This window comes from Danio aesculapii, chromosome 11 (genome assembly GCF_903798145.1).
Source record: "Danio aesculapii chromosome 11, fDanAes4.1, whole genome shotgun sequence".
In the NCBI taxonomy this organism is placed as follows: domain Eukaryota; kingdom Metazoa; phylum Chordata; class Actinopteri; order Cypriniformes; family Danionidae; genus Danio; species Danio aesculapii.
Window position 1 is genome coordinate 20985895 of NC_079445.1, and position 21238 is coordinate 21007132.

The 21238-nt window shown below is 35.8% G+C and overlaps 1 protein-coding gene across 1 annotated transcript in view; it reads left to right on the plus strand.

Moving 5' to 3' along the window:
* The window catches only part of cdh4 (cadherin 4, type 1, R-cadherin (retinal)), a 435394-nt gene that overhangs the window by 179830 nt on the left and 234326 nt on the right, over positions 1–21238 (plus strand). The window contains exon 3 of the mRNA XM_056467830.1: positions 5257–5280. Within this exon, the coding sequence (XP_056323805.1) occupies positions 5257–5280 (24 nt within the window). The remainder of the gene's footprint in view (positions 1–5256; positions 5281–21238) is intronic.

Below are 21238 nucleotides of genomic sequence, written 5' to 3' on the forward strand. Positions count from 1 at the left end.
GAGACCTGTACCTTTTTTCTTCAAACGTGTGTGCTTTTGTTTGTTTGCAAATGTTTGCTTACCTTCATGCACCTTGATGGTTGCCACTTTAGTTTCTATTTCCAGCTTTAGCTGATTGCTTCACAAATTAGCTTAATTTGAAAATCTTTATATAGCTATCTAGAGCAGAATAATTAATTGTTAAAAGACATAACACAGTTCTATATATTACACTAGTACAATCCTAGTGACTATCAAAAGGATAGTATTTACTCGTCCTCAAGGGATTCCAAACCTTTGAGGGTTTTTTTTTTGTTCTCTCTGTATACTCTAGTCATCGAAACATTCAACCCCATTGAAAATCCAAAGATATATTAGATATGTTTAGATTAATTATCGCTTTCCCCCAGAAATTATGTGTTAATTTGTTAGCTGTCTCAGTATAGAAAGAGAAAAAAGGTGATTCTAAAGCTACTTACTCCTCTGAACTTTCTGTTCAGATTACAGTTTGGTTCTGATCAGATTCAAAGACATTTAAAGGGAGCTATACCACCCTCTTAAGTACTGAGACCTTACATCAAAGCAAGAAAAGCACAAAAAAAAATCTAGCATGTTCAACTATATATTTGCATAAAGTATATTACTGGTTTAATCCTTTTGCACATAAGTAATCAGCAACAGACAACAGCAATTTACTAAAGCAAACACACAGTGTTTTTCCATTCTGATGTTGGCATGTATCCAGTTGACATTTTTGTGGCTGAATATGGCAAAATACATTATCCAAACCAAGGTCTAAGCATACGGTGATGTGGGAGATAAGAGTTTAAATCCAGTCTGTTTGCCCTGTTATTCATAATCTCCAAGCAATATAGTGGCAATAAACAACTTGTGTATGTTCAAGTTCTAGTAAATGTCAAACAATATTAAAAAAATTCTCTAAAATTGTTTATTTTGATGCTGTGACTGCTTGCGACGGCCTAAACCCTCAGCAGTGCACTTCTGCTTATTTAAGCAATCAAGAACGTTTTACCTCATTGTTATTCAGCACGCAACCCATTAGTAATAATTAATCAAAACAAACAAATGGCAGAAAACAATAAAGTCCATTGTTGTTTTTCATAATCAGACAACTAATTAATTTGTATGAAGCCAACTTTGCGGCTTTCTCTCCAGTAGGGAGAAAGACATGGAGGAACACGGAAATTTCCACTTCTCACTACACTCACTCCAATTAATACAGAAATCCATGTGGAACGGAATATTGTTTGTTTCCATTTTGCGTGATGAATTATTCATGTTTTTGTTGTGGGAGTGTTTTGTCAGTAGATACATTTCTTTGCATCGTCTTCTTTCTCGTTGCATCTCCCTCTGCTTGTATTAACAAGACCCAGCAGAATTGCCCATTACTTCTGCACTTAAACTGAAACTTTATTTTATTTGCTTGTTCATTAGCACGGTTTTAATTGTATTGGCTGTGTAAGAGCGTGTTCAGTAAAGTGTTGCAGAGGATCTTTGGAGACCTCGCGGCTCTGTCACATCGCTGCGAAAGCCGAGTGGAGAGATGTAAAGCAGAACTTGTGTTGTGCACGGTTCACAGGAAACATTCACAATGGCTTTAGTTCAAGCATTTTGTGCTGCACGCAGGCAGTGACCGAAAACACTGTCGGACAAGAAACGGAGTAATTTATATTTTCCGAGAGAGAAATAAATTGCGATGACCTTTCCATTTCAAAGATGTATGAGAGATCGCACATATAGTCATCCAGCAAGAGTGATTTAAAACGCACAACAGGAGCGCGTGACTCGGGGGAGCTGAGAGTGTATAGACGGCAAAGGCTGAGCGAGTCCTTGGAATCCTGCAAATGTTTTCGACAATTATTTTCTTCAGGCAGATGCTGCTTAATTGAACCTAAACGCGTGTCTGCATCTCCAATGAATCATCAGCGGAGAAGAGCTTCTTAGTTCATTATTCAAATGAAGGAGGTATTTATTTTTAAGATTTCTTTCGGGGTAAAAGCAAGTTCCTTGATGTTTTACAGTTGGCTAAGTCTGCCCCGTACGTGCTGGGAGTCTGAAATCGTAACAGTGATTGTTAGTCATCTCCTGGTGAGCGCTACAAGGTTTAGGCATGGGCGAGAGTTCAGACACAGCGTTAGAGTCTGCATCCATGCCAAAATGCCCAGATTGTGTGCCAATGAGTCTGCGTGAAGCCTTGGGGAGGAGAGAGGAACTGCCTGAATTTGCAGCAGTGGGGGATGAGATGCTGAATAAATGAGAAATTGTTATTCATGTAGAATAAAGGAACATTGTTTGGAAGACCTACAGCGCTCTGGAATTTTATTTGTGGGTGTGTGTGTGGTTTTCGGCATGAAGAAGTTTTGAAATATGCATTCATTGTGTACCTTAAGGTGAAGGAGTGCATAAACATTTCCCACAAAACTGTTTCGGCTAAGGCCCTGTTTCCACTTGGTATTTGTGCTTTTATCACATTTGTTGGAGATTCCTTATCTTTTCCATCTGTCAGCTATTTAGTTGGAAATAGTTTGCACCAATATGTATCTTAAATAAAATATGAATAATAAAAATATCAGGGTCCATCACAGTGGTGCAGTTGATAGCACAATCGCCTCACAGCAAGAAGGTTGCTGGTTCAAGCCCCTGCTGGGTCAGTTGGCATTTCTGTGTGGAGTTTGCATGTTCTTCCCATGTTCGTGTGGGTTACCTCCGGGCCTAAATCCAAAGACATGGGACATAGGGAAATTGAGTAAGCTAAATTGTCCATAGTGTATGAGTGTGAATGAGAGTGTATGTGTGTTTCCCAGTGATGGGTTGCAGCTGCAAGGAGATCCGCTGCGTAAAACATGCTGGATAAGTTGGTTCATTCCGCTGGCTCAACCCCTGATTAATAAAGGGACTTAGCCGAAAAGAAATGAATGAATGAATGAAAAATAACAGATCATATAAATATACATCATCTTACCACCCCATAATGGCTCATACCATTGTGAGTGCATGATCAGCAAATTATATGAGAAAATATTCAGTAGGCGGACTGAACATTGCCTGATCTAGCCTACGGATAGACACTGTAAGTGTTCACAACATAATTTTCTTTCAAACCAGGTGTTTGTATCTACATTTAGTCTAAAAGTAAAATAAAACCAGACTCATAGTGTGTATTTTAATCGGCATCTATGTTCACGATCAGTAAAAGAATATTTTATGATCATCCATTTATTGATGCAGGAATCTGTCACTGTTTGGCAAAATTCACCATTATGTACTGTCAAGGTCAAAAATATACATACCGTTGGCAAATTCTAACTTAAAGTTACTTTTATTCAAACATTTATTCACTTTTTTAACCGAAAGTGACATAGGCTTCTCTAAAAAGATAAGACGATGTACAAGAAGCATCCTGTAAAAAAAAAAATATTTACTGTAATTGCTTTTATTTACATTTGTACAAAATTTGGTATTATATACTTGTATTATATATAATACACTCAATTTGTTTTCTGCTTGTTAAACCTACTTATTAAAATTGAGCTGAATTGACATTGTTCAATTCACTTAAATTTGTATAAACAATTAAGTTAACTTAATGGGTTTGTGTTGGGACAACATGAAGGAATTGTTTGGAACCCTGCATGTGTACAGTGTATGTATAATATGTCATATTAGACATCATGTCTGTTAAAATAACCCATCAGAGGTTATTGTAGCCCAGAATCTGCTCAATGTCCCTCAAACCCCTGAAAACTAATGAAATGAAATCCAATGAAATATATTAAATTGGTTCACTAAAGCATGCATATGTATTACACAAAATACCGAAAAAAAAAAAAAAGCTGAACTCCCTATAGCCAATGTATAATTCTCACACATTACATTAATTTCAGTGAATCAGTGTTTAAACTAATTGGTTAAATGGATGATTAAGTGATCATAGTAATCTGAATGAGTAATTGTGTTTGAATGAATCAATTGAATTAATGATTCGAATCTGTTTGAACAAAATGGATGAATAAATGAACGAACAATCAGTCATATTTATTTGAATGAATTGATGGTTTTGAAATAATTGGGTGAATGAATCATACAGTATGTCCAGCTTTGAAAGCAGAATTATTGTAAATGTCTTTTTTACATACAGTATGTATTTGTTAAAGGGGAAATGAAGCACTCAGTCAAGTTTACCTTATTTTGTACAATTGGATTCCACTTTAAGGAAAATATATTAAACAAACTCAATTAATGTAACCATTTAGCAGAAAACAGCATGTTTTACTATAGATTTTAGACCTAGGGCGCCGCCATCTTGGAATATCGCTGGGTCTGACATCACGGGGTTGGTTCAGTTCCCTCAGCTGAACAGATACAATGGAAATAAAGGAGACTGTAAAGCCTAATTTAACCCAATGTGTGAAGTTGTGGACGCGGAGCTGCTGCAAATACAAGCATCAGATGTGTGTCTAAAATAAAAGTATGTATATTTATTCTATCGATCATTTGATGCGCTTTGGTCCACTCTCTGTCACGCTGCCTGACTGCCTGTCTGTGATTGTAACGGACTGAACACAGAGTTGTGGTTGAGCATCACCGAGCTGGTGCAAATACAACAAACACAAGCATTTAGGTGTCTTAAGTTGTGTATTTTTCTTTTGTTAATACCTTTGGTTTGATGCGCTGTGGTCCACTCTCTCACGCTGCTCCATCGCTACCTGACGAGGGGATTTACATTCAAACTAATGCAACGATTAAAATCATACATGACTTCACGTTTCACTAAGTCACGTCTTTGTGGATTATGTCAAGACATATTCCCTCCTCAAGTCGATCAACTCGATCTCTCAACATGTATGAAGGATAAAAAACTTGCTATAAGAAAACCTGCGCTGATCTCAGTTTGGGTTGAACAAGAGCAGAGATGAGGGGCTGTATCAATGAAAAGTGAAAGTACCCGCCCCATTACGTCAGTAATGATTCACTCTGTATTACGCTGCCTGTGGTTTCAACTAGGTCCGCTACTGACGTTACGCAGTTTTCTGCTAAATGGTTACATTAATCGAGTTTGTTTAATATATTTTTATTAAAGTGGAATCCAATGAACAAAATAAGGTAAACTTGACTGAGTGCTTCATTTCCTCTTTAAACCATATATATCCCTATAGTTGAAGTGTATTGTTCTGAATTGAGTATACTAGATAATGCTGTGTTGGACATAAAAGTTGTTTTCATCTTCTAACCATCTCTGTTTTCTCTCACTTCTAGATACCCTGCTGTCATCTGGCCATGGTGAGTACTTGAGAAATATGTTCCCGGAAACAGCTCTGCATGACTCTGAATGTGCCAGATCTCAAATGTGATTATTATTTTTCAATGTTGGTCCGCAAGCATGCGTGACTCAGTCCGTTGGAGCATCGCTGCGGCAGCAGATGTACATCTTTTTCATTTATTTATTTATTTTTTTGTGTGTGAAATTCACTTTGCATACTTTCAGCTCGGTTGGCTGACACAGAGAACCCAATCTTTGTTAGTGATTACTGAAGACTCACCTCTGCGCCCTCGGTTCTGTTCGGTGTTCAGAGCTGGCACATTTTCCCAGCATGCTCGTTCAATCATTCCCGACTCACTTCGGTCAATCACCCCTCACGGTTTATTGTGCAGTTCACACACATTCGGTCTGGCTGTTTGTCAAAGATGAGACGCTTGCCCTGGGAGTCACTCTATAGACAGACCTCTTTTTCACATACATTTGACTCAGCGGGGGGCAATCTTTAAAGTGTGTGTTTTCGCTATTGAATTTATGATGTTATAGAGCCTCAAATTACCTCTCATTTCTAGCAAAATGGAGGGTCGGAGGCACAGCGCATGTGCAAGACATAATGGACTGCGTGACAAGCATATAGTCCACCTGCAGAGCTGCATGGGCCACTGGAAAATAACACCTGCGCTGACCATTTCTGCATTCATTTGGAGACCCAGAGAAATAGAGAGAGAGAGAGAGAGAGAGAGAGAGATCAGAAAGGGGACGATGGGAAAACAAGCCTTGCAGAGTCTGTGCTTAAAGGGCAGTCCTGTCCCAAACTTGAGCTGTATATGTTTTGCACTCAAAGCACACTTGCCCACAATGCTTTGTGGAAACAAGACGTGGCACTGGGTCCGATATTTCCGTTTACTCTGCACTTTGCACGAGAATAGGATATGTAGAGGCTAGCAAGGTCTGTATTTCCAGGCCAGCACATTTTACTTTTCTTTGCTGGTGCTCTTTTGTCAGACGGTAAGCTGGTACAAATAGTACGCTGCCCTTCAAGATTTCTGCAAATGCACCATAATGGATAATAATGAGGCTAATGCAAACACTTCAAATGGCTTGAAAAGGATGTGAGAACTCTCTGCGGACCAGAGAACTACTTTATTTGAGTGTTTTTAACTGGGCCTGTGTGGCGGTAGAGCGAATGAAGGAAAGGGCCATATGGTTGAAGCGATGTAGAAAGATGTTGACGACATCATCCTGACAACGGTAATGGTGATGGTCACAGTTTAGACAGCAGGCATTATTCCTCCGGCTGCTGTACATGAATGCATTCGAACACGCACACGATCTTCTTTCTGTCCAGAGCCATGTGTGACTCAAAGAGGTCAGGTGCTGAAACACATATGCAGAAAGGAGCAGGTATAGACTGCACTAATATACAGTGCTTAGCATATTTTACATGCCATAAGTACATGCCATTTTGAAAATGAATATTTTTATCAATTTTTTTTAAGTGAATATAGGCATTTGTTTTGGTGCATTTGAACAAAACACATTTATTAAATGTATATATTTATTAAAATAATGTTTTAGTCACCGAACATCTTTAGAAATAGAAAGATAATACATTTAATTTGATGCTAATTATTTGGAAAACAAAACGACAACCTACAACATTTCAACAAAATTGTATACATTTTTTGTTTTTCTTGAATTTTGCTCTTTTTAAAATTTTTAAACTCTATACAGAAATGCCAACTGACCTTCGAACTTCTCGCTCAGTGCTAACCATTTAACCACTATACTTAATTAAAAGCTATGCTGTACACTCTGACATTTTTTTTTTTACATTTGCTCAACACACACTCTTTCTGTAGAATTTCGGTAGAGTTTTTTCATCCCATGTCGTGATTTACTCATTTATAATACTCTTTCACACAAGACCTTCTCCGTTGTGTCAAGGCTGCAGTCGACCGCCTGTATCACCTATAGGAAAGGCTGACTCTGCATGCACAAAAACATACAAGTAAAATCTTTCTGTGAGTGTTTTTGCTGAATGTCGCTCTCATTCTCTCTGCCTCTCTCCTCACTGCCCCCCTTCATTCTTCACCATGAATACCGGTTGATGGCTTAAACTAAAGGAATGAAAGCAGCAAAAGAAGACGAGTGTCAGGGAGATGGAGAAATGAAGATGAAAGAGTGAATGAAGGAGGACTCTGTGTCCTTGGCCTTTGTGTGGGACTGGCTGCACTCGGCGGTTTTGATGACAGAATGCTTTACAGCTGTACAGATTATGTGCACCTACCCAAGAGAAACACACAGTTTTTTATTTTTTTTTTTCTTTTAACCTGAGCAAATTGCGGTTCATTCTTTCATTACCATGTCTCTTATATTTTGGAGTTTCTGTAGTGTTTTGTCTGGGTTAGTTTTACTGTAAACTCGGTGACTATGCTGCTAAGTTGGGAAGGTTTGTTTGTTTGTTTATTTATTTATTTATTTATTTATTTATTTATTTATTTATTTATTTATTTATTTATTTATCTATTTATCTATTTATCTATTTATCTATTCGTTTATTTATTATAATTTTTTTTATTATCAGTGTTATTAAACACTTAGAAATAGTTGCCAGGGCTGAATATGTATATATATATAGTTGAAGTCAGAATTATTTGTCACTGTTTTTTTACCTGATCTCTTTAATGGAAACAAAAAAAATGTCAACACATTTCTAAACATAATAGTTTTAATAACCCATTTCTAATAACTAATTTCTAATATTTGACTTGATATTTTTCAAGACATTTCTATACAACTTAAAGTGACATTTAAAGGCTTAACTAGATTAATTAGGTTAACTAGGCAGGTTAGGGTAATTAGGCAAGTTATTGTATAATGATGGTTTGTTCTGTAGACTATCAGAAATAAAATATAGCTTAAAGGGGCTAATAATTTTGACCAAAAATCGTTTTTAAAAATGTAAAACTGCTTTTATTCTAGTCGAAATAAAACAAATAAGACTTTCTCCAGAAGAAAAACTATTATCAGACATACTATGAAAATTACCTTGCTCTGTTAAACATCATTTGGAAAATATTAAAAAAAAGAAAAAAAAATTCAAAGGGTGGCTAACAATATATAATTTATATTAATAATGCATTAGAAAAAATAAAAAGAACATTAACCCAATCATTTTAATACATACACTCAGGAGTGTTGTTTATTAATGGTTCATGCTAATGTTGCTAAATAATGGTAAGCCTTTTAAAGTGTTACAAATGTATGCTTTGCTGAATAATAATAATAATAATAATAATAATAATAATAATAATAATAATAATAATAATAATAATAATAATATTCATCATAATTTCTTTCAAAACACTGACTTCAAATTTTTAAATGATGCTATAGATGGAAATAGCTGCACAGAATGTTTAATGTTAAAATGTTAGTATAGATAGAATTAGCTGCACAAGAAACATAATCAATATGGCCGCCGAGTGACTCCCTTTGACTTTGCTCTTTCCTCCACTGCAAATTCTTTCTGTCCGTTTCTCTTCTTTTGTCTCTGTCTCGTGTTCTCTCTACCCCCTCACTCTCTTGCAGTTTAATTGGCGCTACCTGAGGTAGGCCTAGGTGTAATTGTTATAGTAGAAAGTGCCTTGGTCGGCTGGTTTTAAAGCCTTTTATCTGTAATCTCCCGATTGATTATGCTTTTTTCTGCCAGCCGAGCAAATTGTTCAAGCCCATCAGGTGCACGGCGGGGAAAAAAAACACAGAAAGAGGAGCTTCAGCTGTGTAACAGCCAAATCACAGAGCACATCGACTAGAACATCACATTTAGTGACAGACAACACAATGCTGCTTTTTAGTTCACACACAAACTGGCAAATAAATCGCATATGTCTAACTCGTGTCACTGAGGGTAAAAAGCGGAGAAAAAAGGGACAGATTGAATGCGCTAATTCACCAAAAATAAAACTTTTACTTTACTTCAAAGGCACCTGTTTTACCCCTTTTACAAGATGTAAAATAAGCCTTTGGTGTCTCCAGAATATCTCTGTAAAGTTTCAGCTCAAAATGCCCATCAGATTATTTATTATATCCTCCAGAATCTGCCCATTTTGGTGTCTGATTACAGTATTTTTGTAGCCTGTGTCTTTAACAGTAAATGAGCTGCTTCTTCCTGCCCACCATTCCCAAGTCCATGTCTGCTACTCATCATGTGTTACGTCAGATAAACAGCACAGTGATAGAAACAGACTCAGATGAAGCTGAAATACAGTTCATTAGTCAAAAAAAGTACATTTATTTCATATATTTGTGGTTGTTTATTCAAGCCTTTCTGAAATGATGAGTCTCTCCACTGATAGCGGTTAAAAATTACATAGGGATTTTACTGTCTTTATTACAAACATGCTGTTTTAAAAACGTTTTAAACTTATAAAACCTATAAAAAAAAAATCACAGAGTTGGAACAAATATTTGAATCCCAGTTTATTTGCAAAAAAAAAAAAAAAAAAGTTCAGTGGACATGTCAATTAATTCGGTCAATTAGTTCAATTAATTCGGTGGACCTCGAGAGTGGGTCCTATTTTAACTTCATGAAATTTAAAAAAGAGATGTGTTGGGTTTACAGTATATAACTCCAATATGACAGTGGACACACTAACATACAGACAATTCTGTCCAAACAGTTTATTTTCATCATAGGTGACCTTTAATCAATCTTAGGTCAGACAAGAAGTAGATGAGTTCAGTAGAACATTAAAGAAGATATTGATATTGGCACGTTGAGAGCCAAAAAACAAACAAACAAACAAACAAACAAATAAGTCTGTGTACAAAACTACAGTGACACTTCATTTTAAGGTATCTTGTTACATCTACTTACCATAGTAATTACAATTAATTATGCATGATTACATGCAACTAACCCTAAACCTAACCGTCATCTTGACCTTAACCGTATAGTAAATACTGTATGTGTCATTAATTAATATTACTCAGTATTTACGCAAATAGTTACACTGTGATTAGGACACTTGTGTTAGCAGAACGACACATTATCACTTTTAATCCACAGCTCGTGTGTATTCATGAGTCTCACACTTACAACAGTTGTAAATAATGTTCGGTTTCCTCTACATATGATCGTTTCACTTCATTAGATCTGATAGTATTGGGCATTTGTTTTGCCTGTGTATATTTTTGGCAACACAAATGTATATATGCCTGGCATTTTCTCATATAGTGCCGGTAGCCATTGGCTTGCACTTTATAAACCACCAAGGACTATTGTTTCAGCTAAAAATGCTAAACTAAAGAAAAAAAATGGCCTGAGGGTGAGTAGATTAAAATCACATTTTCATTTTTGGCAAGCTGTCACTTTAAAAAAGTGTGTAATCTGTAATTTTGAGGGAGAAAAAAAAACCAACAACAAGGAAGTGTTTTCACTGTTGGCATGTAATTTATCAAAACATTATTTAGGCTGCAACAAATTGCAGTGAGTGATTTCTACACCATTATTACGATTCTGCGAGCAGCTTCACAGTCCGCCCAGCGTGATCAATATCTTATTCAGCACGGTTGTATTTTTAATACAATGCAGTAATGAATCCCGCCACCCAGGGGACTTGGCGTAGTCTCTTATTCAGCATATCTGTCTCAAACGGTCCCTCCTGTTAGCCTGTCATAGTGTTAAAAAAATGCCATGGTGGCAAATGCATTAGTCTTAAGCATTAGATTTTAATACAGCGCTAAGGAGAGAATAAGAGGAACTTAATAGCTGAGGTTAATGTGGGTGTGATCCAAAACCGCTTGACAGAAATGAAGATAGATAACTAAAAAAATATACTGTTCTTACTTAGTGCGCTGGTAAAATCCTACCCCTCCGTTGGGTTTTTGCTCTCTCTCCATCTTCCCAGGAGAGCTATATCTGTCCTGCTAATAGGTCCGCCATTGGAGTGGCTCTCTAGTAGTCATGCAGTGAGGTGAAACGTCCAATTTGGCTGCCTCTAGTGGGGACACTGTCCAGGCCCTTACTATCATGTTGGCATCGTGGGATAGAGATGCTGCTTGTAGATTGGCACTGATATGACAGGTGTTGCCTCTGCAATTAGAGTGTTTTAGTGTGTGTCGCTCAGGTTTTGCCTGCATTTTGTGTTCCAAATGTACCCACGGTGATAGTAAAACCTGATTTCACCTGCATTTTGCGGAGAAGCCAGCAGTTCTCTATTGTGTACATGGAAAATGATGTAAAATGCTGGGCGTGATGAGGAAGATTGTGAAAAATGGTTGCAAAGTTTTTTGATGAACAGTTAATTGAGGATTGTGCATTTCAAGAATTTGAAGTGGATCTTTTTTTGTGAGTTTAATGGATATGTCATTTGTGGTATGTCTTCAAATCTGCAAAGAGAATACTGGTGTCAGTGAAAATGGATTAAGTGGCACAGCATTTTTAGCACAGGATTTATCAGTCCTGGAAGTCATTTCAGAAACGGGGACTGTGTGAGCAAATGATTATAAATTAATTCAGCGGGTATTAGATTGGTGTTGTGCACTGTGCTGTTATTTTGGCAGAACTGTGGAGACTTTGAAAATGTAGAGACTGTAATGTATTGTATACTCTGAGAAATGAATATGTAAGAATAATAGAACATGTACTGGGAGCTCTCTTATTACACCGATATTGTACCATCATTTACATGACTGACCTTGACAGTTTAACTTTCAAACTAAACATGTCAATAAATTGTACCTTGTTAACATTTTTAAGCATCTAAAGATGACAGAGCAGAGATCAATTTCCCATCATTCAATTCAGTATTGTAAATAAAAGGGAAAATGTCTGTGATTCACAAGCAATGAGCAGATCCTATTAAACTACACAGCCTGTTCATTAACAGCTCCATTCTGTACTAACAGGTGATTTTTTTTTTTTACTGTACAATACTGATTTGTTTATACTTTATGTATTATCTAAATTAAAATGATATTTTGTGAAGCAGACAAACTTTAGAGAGAATGACTAACATTATTTTGGCTGGCTTTGAGAATGAAGAAAGTATTATTAATGTATTAATTGTTTATATATATATATATATATATATATATATATATATATATATATATATATATATATATATATATATATATATATATATATATATATATATATATATATATATATATAACTTTATTTTAATTTACTTAGGCCTATTTATTTATTTATTTATTTATTTATTTATAGTCAAGATAAATAAAATAATATAGAATAAAATATAAAATGCATTATAATAAAATGAATGAAGTAAGAAAATATATTAACTCTCTCTCGCAAATAAAAACATCAAATTAAAAAAAACAATAGTAGTGATTTCTAAATTTGCTTTGACTTGTATTTCACTGCAGACAATACATTATTTATTGTCCTCTTTATGATATTTTTTTGTTTTTCAAAATACATTATTCTAATTTTGTTTCTTACAACATTTCAAAAAAAGTTGGAACAGGAAAGCATTTACCACTTTGTAGTGTTGCCATTCCTTTTCACAACACGTTTAGGGACTGAAGACACCAAGCAATAAAGTGTTTAAGGTATCATTTTGTCCTACTCTTGTAAAGAAGTCTTCGGCTGGGCAACAGTACGGGGTCTTCGTTGTCACATTTTGCGCTTCAAAATAAGCCACACATTCTCTATTGGAGACAGGTCTGGACTGCAGGCAGACCAGTCAAGCACCTTTATCCTCCTCATCCGCAGCTTTTGTACCAAATCATACTTACAATCATGTTTACATCATCTGCTTCAAATCACATCATTAATTTATCTGATAACTAGCCCTAAATTGATCCTGTCCCAACTTTTTTTTTGAATGTGTTGCAGGTATGAATGACAGGAAAGGATGTTTATTTACAAATGAAAAGAGGTTGATCAGACAAAACATCAAATATTTTGTGTTCATATTGTCAGCAATGAAATAAAAGTCAAAGTAAATTTGGAAATCAGTACTTTCTTTTTTTATTTGCGTTTTGCATACTGTTCTTACTTTTTCTAGTTTGTGAGTATATATATATTGTTGAAGTCAGAATTATTCGCCCGACTTTGAATTTTTTTTTCTTTTTTAAATATTTCCCAAATTATGTTTAACAGAGCAAGGAAATGTTCACAGTATGTCTGATAATATTTCTTTTCTTCTGGAGAAAGTCTTATTTGTTTTAGTTCGGCTTGAATAAAAGCAGTTTTTAATTTTTTAAACACCATTTTAAGGACGAAATTATTAGCAACTTTAAGCTATTTCTTTTTTCGATAGTCTACAGCAGTGTTTCCCAACCCTGTTCCTGAAGGCACACCAACAGTACATATTTTGTATGTCTTCCTTATCTGACCCATTCGTGTCAGGTTTTGGGGTCTTTTCTAATGTTCTGATGAGTTGATTCAGGTGTGTTTGATAAGGGAGAGGTTGAAAATGTGTACTGTTGGTGTGCCTTCAGGAACATGGTTGGGAAACACTGGTCTACAGAACAAACCATCATTATACAATAACTTGCCTAATTACCCTAACTTGCCTAGTTAACCTAATTAACCTAGTTAAGCCATTAAATGTCACTTTAAGCTGTATAGAAGTGTCTTGAAAAATATATAGTCAAACATTATTTACTGTCATCATGGCAAAGATAAAATAAATCAGTTATTAGAAATGAGTTATTAAAACTATTGTGTTTAGAGATGTGTTGAGAAAATCTCTGTTAAACAGAAATTGGGGAAAAAATAAACAGGGTTCTAATAATTCAGGGAGCTAATAATTCAGATTATTCTACTTGTTAATCGATCGCAATGTTTGACTATTGGGCGGATACAAAAAAAGTGTAAAAGGATGATAGCATTAAAAAAATAAATGTCTCTAAATATACTTGGGCAGCCGTTGATATACCTGGGTTGCTCGCCCAAGTAAAGTCTATGTGTGGGAAGCAGATCGGGATATATGATATTAATATATATATTTATTTATTCATATTTGAAATTTTATATATATATTGCCAATTAATTGTGACAGATTGTGAATAATATTTGGTACAGTTATAGCATGAAAAAAAGAAACCCTTGCTTTATGCATGCTTCCTACTTGTACAAGTGGTTATTTGCATAAACATTTGTAGTAATTTGCCTGCAATATGTTAAATAAATCAACTAGCAAATAAGCACCCATTATTTGTAATCATAGCAAAACAGACCCGGCATATATTAGACTCTTATAAGATCTTAGATATAAGATCTCCTCAGTATCATATAACCAAGTTTATTTCAGTTAATCATTTGACACTCTCAGTATTCTGGGAGCTGCCTTTTTAACGATTTTAAAGAGTCACACATTACCTCACATTATTTGCCAACAGCTGTTGCCAGCCTCTGGATGGCAGAACTTGTGCTTTCCGCAAGCGCCAGTGTGTGTATGTGTTTGTGTGTACTCATCTGCATGTGTTTGTTTGCACTGCATTTGAGTTCCAATTAAAAGCATCAGTCCTTTTGGCACCGCAAGCTCCTTAAGGAAATAATCTCGTATATATAAGCACAGGAGGCTCGGCAGATGGTGCGATAGAGGGTTACCACCACTGAACTGTCACTTAGGAACGCGGATTTATAGTCTGTGATTCAACACTGTTCTTTAATTTAGCTTTCGCACAAACGCAAGACCTCTTCCTCTTCCGTACTAGGATGTTGTTCTTGTGATGAAAAGACTTAAGACAATGACACTTGTCTTTTATTATACAAAGAAGCAGACTGGTAAATACATTTCACAGAGACGCAGCTGCACTAAAGCTGCACATCTGCTCCTGAGCTCCATATCCAGGCTAGAAAAACACTGGCAAACTGCAGTACGCAGCCTATCGGTTGGTTCAGCTGGCCACAGATTCTTCAGTCCTGCAGTGGGGTGGACAGGCACTGGAAAGACACTATTTAACTGCGAGACTGATGGATGAACAGCTTTTGGTTTTTACCTTAGAGCTAACACCTGTTCGCTTGACGGTCCAGCCTGACAGCTTTGGGCTTGACGGATCTTTGCCATGTGGACTGTTATTCAAAATAATTAATAGGCCAAATTTAATCTCACACACACACACACATATACACACACCTTACTAAGAGGGAACTGTCGCTCTATACTGGGCAAGAGGGGACCAGGGTTTTTTTCAAGATTCTTTTTTTCTTCATAAAATAACTGCAAATATGTTGTTGTTGTTGTTGTTTAAACATATGCTAAGTGGGGACCTGAATATCTATCTAACCCAACATTCTGAAATCGTAGCCCTATATACATTTCTGCTTATTATGTAGCCAAAAGTACATATGGCTGCATTTCGTCTTTAAAACGAATGCTACAGGGTGGCATGACGCTGTCCTTTTTGCTTACCAGCTGACTGCTTACATCCATGTGCATGGCTTTTCCACTGTTACTAGTTTGTCTAGTGGCTTGCTGCATATGTCGGAGGATTTGAGATGCAGAGCGGAGTTGATCGGTCGGTCAGTCAGTCAGTCAGTTGACAGCACCTCTGGTGGATTTACGTGAGAACAGCAGGCGTGAATGGCACTTGTAAGTGAAATTTGAGATCTCAAAAAGTATACACAGCGGCCTCTAGGGGTTTTGTGAAAACAAAAGCTGCAAAAAAAAAAAAAAAACGTAGCTCCTGGGACATATTTGGCGATCTCCAGAAATGTATATAGGGGTACGTAATCAGAATGAGCCTGGGTTGATCTGACCAACAGGGGACCTTCGTAGACTGCAGAAACCCTGAGTGTGAAATACAGAGAGTGCTGGAAGATAGATTATTTTACTCACAATCTGACTTTATTTACATGCTAAACTCTCACACGCGTTTACTGATTTAGTTGTCCTAATTTTCCAAAGCATTAATTTGGTACTCAAAACACTGACACATTTCTCAAATCTCTAAACACAAATACACACACACACTTTCTCTCACAGTGACTTCTGTGATATTCTCCATCCTCTAACCTCATCCTCAAATCTACCTTTCATATAAATTGTGATTATTAAGCTGTTTTCCTTATCGGGAATATTGGCTACTCTTTCAGCATAGGTGATTTTAGCTTTTACTGTGATTCTGGGCACATTTGGTCCTCAAAATGTAGGCAAAAACTCTCTCTCTCTCTTTCTCGCTTATACACATCAGAATTATTTCAGCTTCCCTGGAGTTGAAAGCTGCCCTATTTTCTTTGCTAATTTAGAATTTGGTCAAACTTCCAGTGTTATGTTTGTGAATTTGATCTCAGGAGATTGTCAAACACACTTTCCTGTCCTCACATGTAAGGTTTTAAGGTTAAAATGCATCGCTGGACATATTTAATCACTTTATTAGTAAATAATACATTATGGTGCAGGATGCTGTGTGTTAAAGAGGTTGTGATATGCCTTTGTTGATATGTATAATCTGAGGTCAGGGTTTTTGCATTCATTTAGTGTTATTTCAGGTGGTACAGTGGCTCAGAGGTTAGCACTCATAGCAAGAAGGTTGCTTGTTCGAGTCCCGGCTGGACCAGTTAGCATTTCTATGTGGAGTTTGCATGTTCTCCCTGTGTTCACGTGGCTTTCCTCCAGGTGCTCCGGTTTGCCCCACAGTAAAAGACATGTGATGTAGGTGAATTGAAGAAATTAAATTGAGTGTGTATGGGTTTCCAATACAATCTCACGCAAACTCGTAACTTTTAGATTTAGTGGCTAATTCGTAGGAATTCTCATTCGCACAATTTAGTACGATTTGCTCATCCCCCAATGATAGTTGGGTTTAGGGGCGGGGTTGGGTGCCATGCTTTATTTAAAAAAAAGTACATTTTCGTACGACTGAACAGTTTAGTGGTAGAATTGTATGAATTAACCATTAAACTGACAAAACGTAAACTAGTTTATAGTCCTCGTGAGTTCAGGCTGTTGTTTCCCAATGCTGGGTTGCGACTGGAAGGGCATCTGCTGCATAAAACATATGCTGGAATAGTTGGCAATTCCTTCCGCTGTGGTGACCTCTGAAATAAAGACTAATCTGAAGGAAAATGAATGAATGAATAGTGTTATTTCAACTTTATTTTTTATTATTTTCTTATTATATTTTTTAAAAACAATAAAGAAAATACCATATTTACTAACCTTTATTTAAACTGTAACTAAAAATATATTAAAAACATAAAAAATGTATCCATAAACATATATGTTTTTTAAATGTAAACAATAATATATTCATATTAACCTATTGCAGAGATGAGCATTTTAGCTGATTACAGCCTTGTCTGCAGCTCAACTTCTGCGCTCTCACAAAGCTTTCTTCATAGCACACCACAAGCTCGATGTAAATAAGAGAAGACAGACTGCATGTACAGTATGTCAAAAGATGAAGGAAAATTTGATTTCCTCACATCATGACCCTTTCAAAGTGGTTTCATGCTGGTTAAAGGTGGTTATTCTGGCCAGGCTAAGTGTATACAGTTTGTGTGCAGATGAAGTGTTGACAGCAGGCATATTATCAAACACACTAATGTTCATAAATTTACAGTAGTATACATATTAGCTTAAAATAATACAAACAATCAAGAATTAAAAAGCAGGAACCGCTTCTTCTGAATACTAATTACAATAAACATTTCTTCTGGTGACTGAATTGTTGTTTTGTCCAGGTTAAGCATAAGTATTTGCGCAGATGAAGTGTTGACATTACGCATATTATAAAAGCCACTAACATTCAGTAATTAATTACTCATATTACCTTAAATAATAAGAATAATTGTCATAATACAGAATTAAACAACCCGAATTAGCTCCTTATGAATCATAATTACAATTAACAGTTCTTCCGGCAAGTGATATAGTTCATTAGCCTGACTGCAGGCTGTTTACGGTTGCCAAGCAACTTCAGAACTAAAAGCAACATTAATATAGAGCTCGGCTGATGATGCGTACATCACCTAAAGGCTGAACTTCTTATTTCCCCAAAACTGTGATTTAGTTTTGATCGTGAACTTTTATTGACCTTTACGCTGAATTTTGCTGAAAGCCTGTCCACGCGTGCATGTCTCATCCTGAAATAGAAAGGTTAAGGAGTGCGTTTAGACTGTACGGCGAATACTTTCACTCCATCTGCTGTTGTAACGCAGGCTCACACCTCTCGTTCACTTTCTCTCTCGCGTTCAGGAGCAGTGTAGCATTAAGGCCTATGGAGATCAACTGTGTCCAGGCAAATCCCTACACAAATTAGATAGCAAAAGCCATTATTACATCCAATGTCTTCATGGCGCTCGTAGCAGTTAAATTACAACCTTTCTTGCTCCTGTTCTCAGTCAAAGAACAAAAGAGAAACCATTTTCATTACCGCCACTCTGTCCCTTTTTCTTCTTTCTCTCGAGATAGGAGGAATAAGAACAAGCCCCGTTTATTAGACGCTTAGGTGGAATCACACATGCCTGTTAGACTTAAAATACAAATGAGGGGGTGTGAAAGAGAGAGCTTTTCATAAACTCAATTATATTATACTGACTCCAGCATTGAGAATGCAGGCGGCACGTGTCACACACGCGCTTCAAACTTTTTCCGCTTTTTACTTTCCTGTCAGGATTTCTGAAGCAAGTCATACTTCAGGTTCAAACTTCTGCTTTGCTGCTTTTGTTTAACAAGAGAAGCGCTCCACCTAAACAAATTGTCTGTCAGTCAGGAGAGAGCTAAAGCTTTATATTGGGGATTAATGTATTGAGTTCTGTTCTGTTTCGGCGCAGACCTTCTTTCATTGTGTAAACATACAATAGTGACTACAGTGACATTTTAACATCAAGCTGTCACGAACAGTTGTGCTGTTATCATTCTAGGAAAAAGCTATAGCGCTTCTGACTTTTAATGCAATTTTTTTCTTAATAGCAAGATAGAAGCTCAACTTTTCTTTCTTCTTGCAGTACAGTATGACAGAACGCTTTTTTTTTTTTTTTTTTTTTGCAACTCGGGCATTGTTGAGACGTTGCTGTCTAGAAAGTTATTAAGTTATTTAAAGAAGTCATTAAAAGAAGCCCTTTACAGTGTTTTATGTATTTATAAAGGCATAGTTCCCCCAATAATTACAATTCCCACACCATTTCCACACGCAATCGGTTATAACTTTTATTAAATTCTTTCTTCTTTACAAGGTATTCTGAGGAATGTTGGGGGAAAAGCAGCCATTGACATTCATAGCATGATCAAAACATATTATAGAAGTCAATTGCTCCTATTTTTCAACATTCTTCAGTATATTTTTCTTTGATTTCAACTGAAGAAAGAAACATAAATAGCTTACAACAATACCTTTAAGCAGAATGGATGTATTTAGATAAATGTGTATTTCTTTCTTATCATTTCCTTTAAATTAATTTTAAATAATGTACAGTTGAAGTCAGAATTATTACCCCCCCTTTGGATAAATTTTTTTTTTTATATATTTCCCAAATTATGTTTAACAGAGCAAGGAAATGTTCACAGTATGTCTGATAATATTTTTTTTCTTCTGGAGAAAGTCTTATTTGTTTGATTTCGGCTAGAATACAATAATTTTTAAATTTTTTTAGATTTTATTTTTTAGGGTCAAAATGATTAGCCCCTTTAAGCTTTGTTTTTTGATAGTCTACAGAACAAAACTTGCCTAGTTAACCTAATTAACCTAGTTAAGCCTTTAAACGTCACGTTAAGCTGTATAGAAGTGTCTTGAAAAATATCTAGTCAAATATTATTTAGTGTCATCATGGCAAAATCAGTTATTAGAAATAAGTTTCTATTTTATCAAATTTGCAAAAACATTGAAACACAACGGAAATGTTTCAACCCAAAAACGTGAAGGACATTGCTGTGCTGTGACTATTGCTCAGTGAAGTGAAGTTGCAGCTAATCTTTGAAAGGTGATTTTTTGTTTTGTTTTGTTTTGTTGATTTTAACATCTTGATTATTGTGTCTTTTGTATTTTGTTAGCCTAAATAACCATAACCTAACTAGCAGGGTCTGTCACATTTTAGGGTCCCCTTGAAACATTTCCATTGTGTTCTGTGCTATTTGAAAGTGTTGTGAGAAAATGCAACGTGTTTTTGTACATTTTTGTGTTGTGAGAAAATGCAGCACGCTTTATTAATTTGTTTGTGTTGTGAGAAAATGCAACATGCTTTTTAAAAATATGTGTGCATTGTGAGGATTTGCAGCACCTGTGCTGTCAAACAGATGAAGATCTTGTCTTAATTTGCTGGCGTTTTTTGTAATTGTTTTCTTAAATTGCAGCATGTTAAGCTCTCTCAGCCACTGTAATTATGTATATAATTTATTCTATTAAGGAATGTGTAACTTGTGATCTTCAGTAAGGTTTGTTAAGTATTTTATGTAAATAATGTGTTTACTAACGTGAACATTACAATTAACAATACATTTATAACAGTACTTATTGTTCTTTGTTAACATTTATTAATGAAAATAAAATCCTTAATAACTCACAGTGCATTAACTAATGACAACTAGCACAACTTTGGATTTATGAACAGTGAAAATTCTGCTGTATCTTTTGCTGTTTTTGCAATGTAACCTTGTTTCTTCTGTGGCACGTATATCCAGTTTGGTTTTCAAATCCTATCATTACAATTGTCCATCTTCACTGTCATCCTGTAAGTTTGTTCAGACAGCGTAGTCAATTTCCAGTGTATCTACATTGGTTGCTATAGAAACAATATAAGCATCAGCACATTGCCAAGACACTTTCCGATACAACTGCTGAGAAGAGCTGTCAGTGTTGAAATCTTGCCACTTCTCACTCCCATCAACATATCACAAGGACGCCATTCAAATGGTATTTGTAAACATTGTAAACGTGGTCTTGCCAGATTATATTTAATTTTATTTAATTGAATTTTATTTTATTTAATTAATCAATTCATTTTTTTTTCTGTTTATATTTATTTTTTTTTCATTAAATTGCATGTTTTTCTTT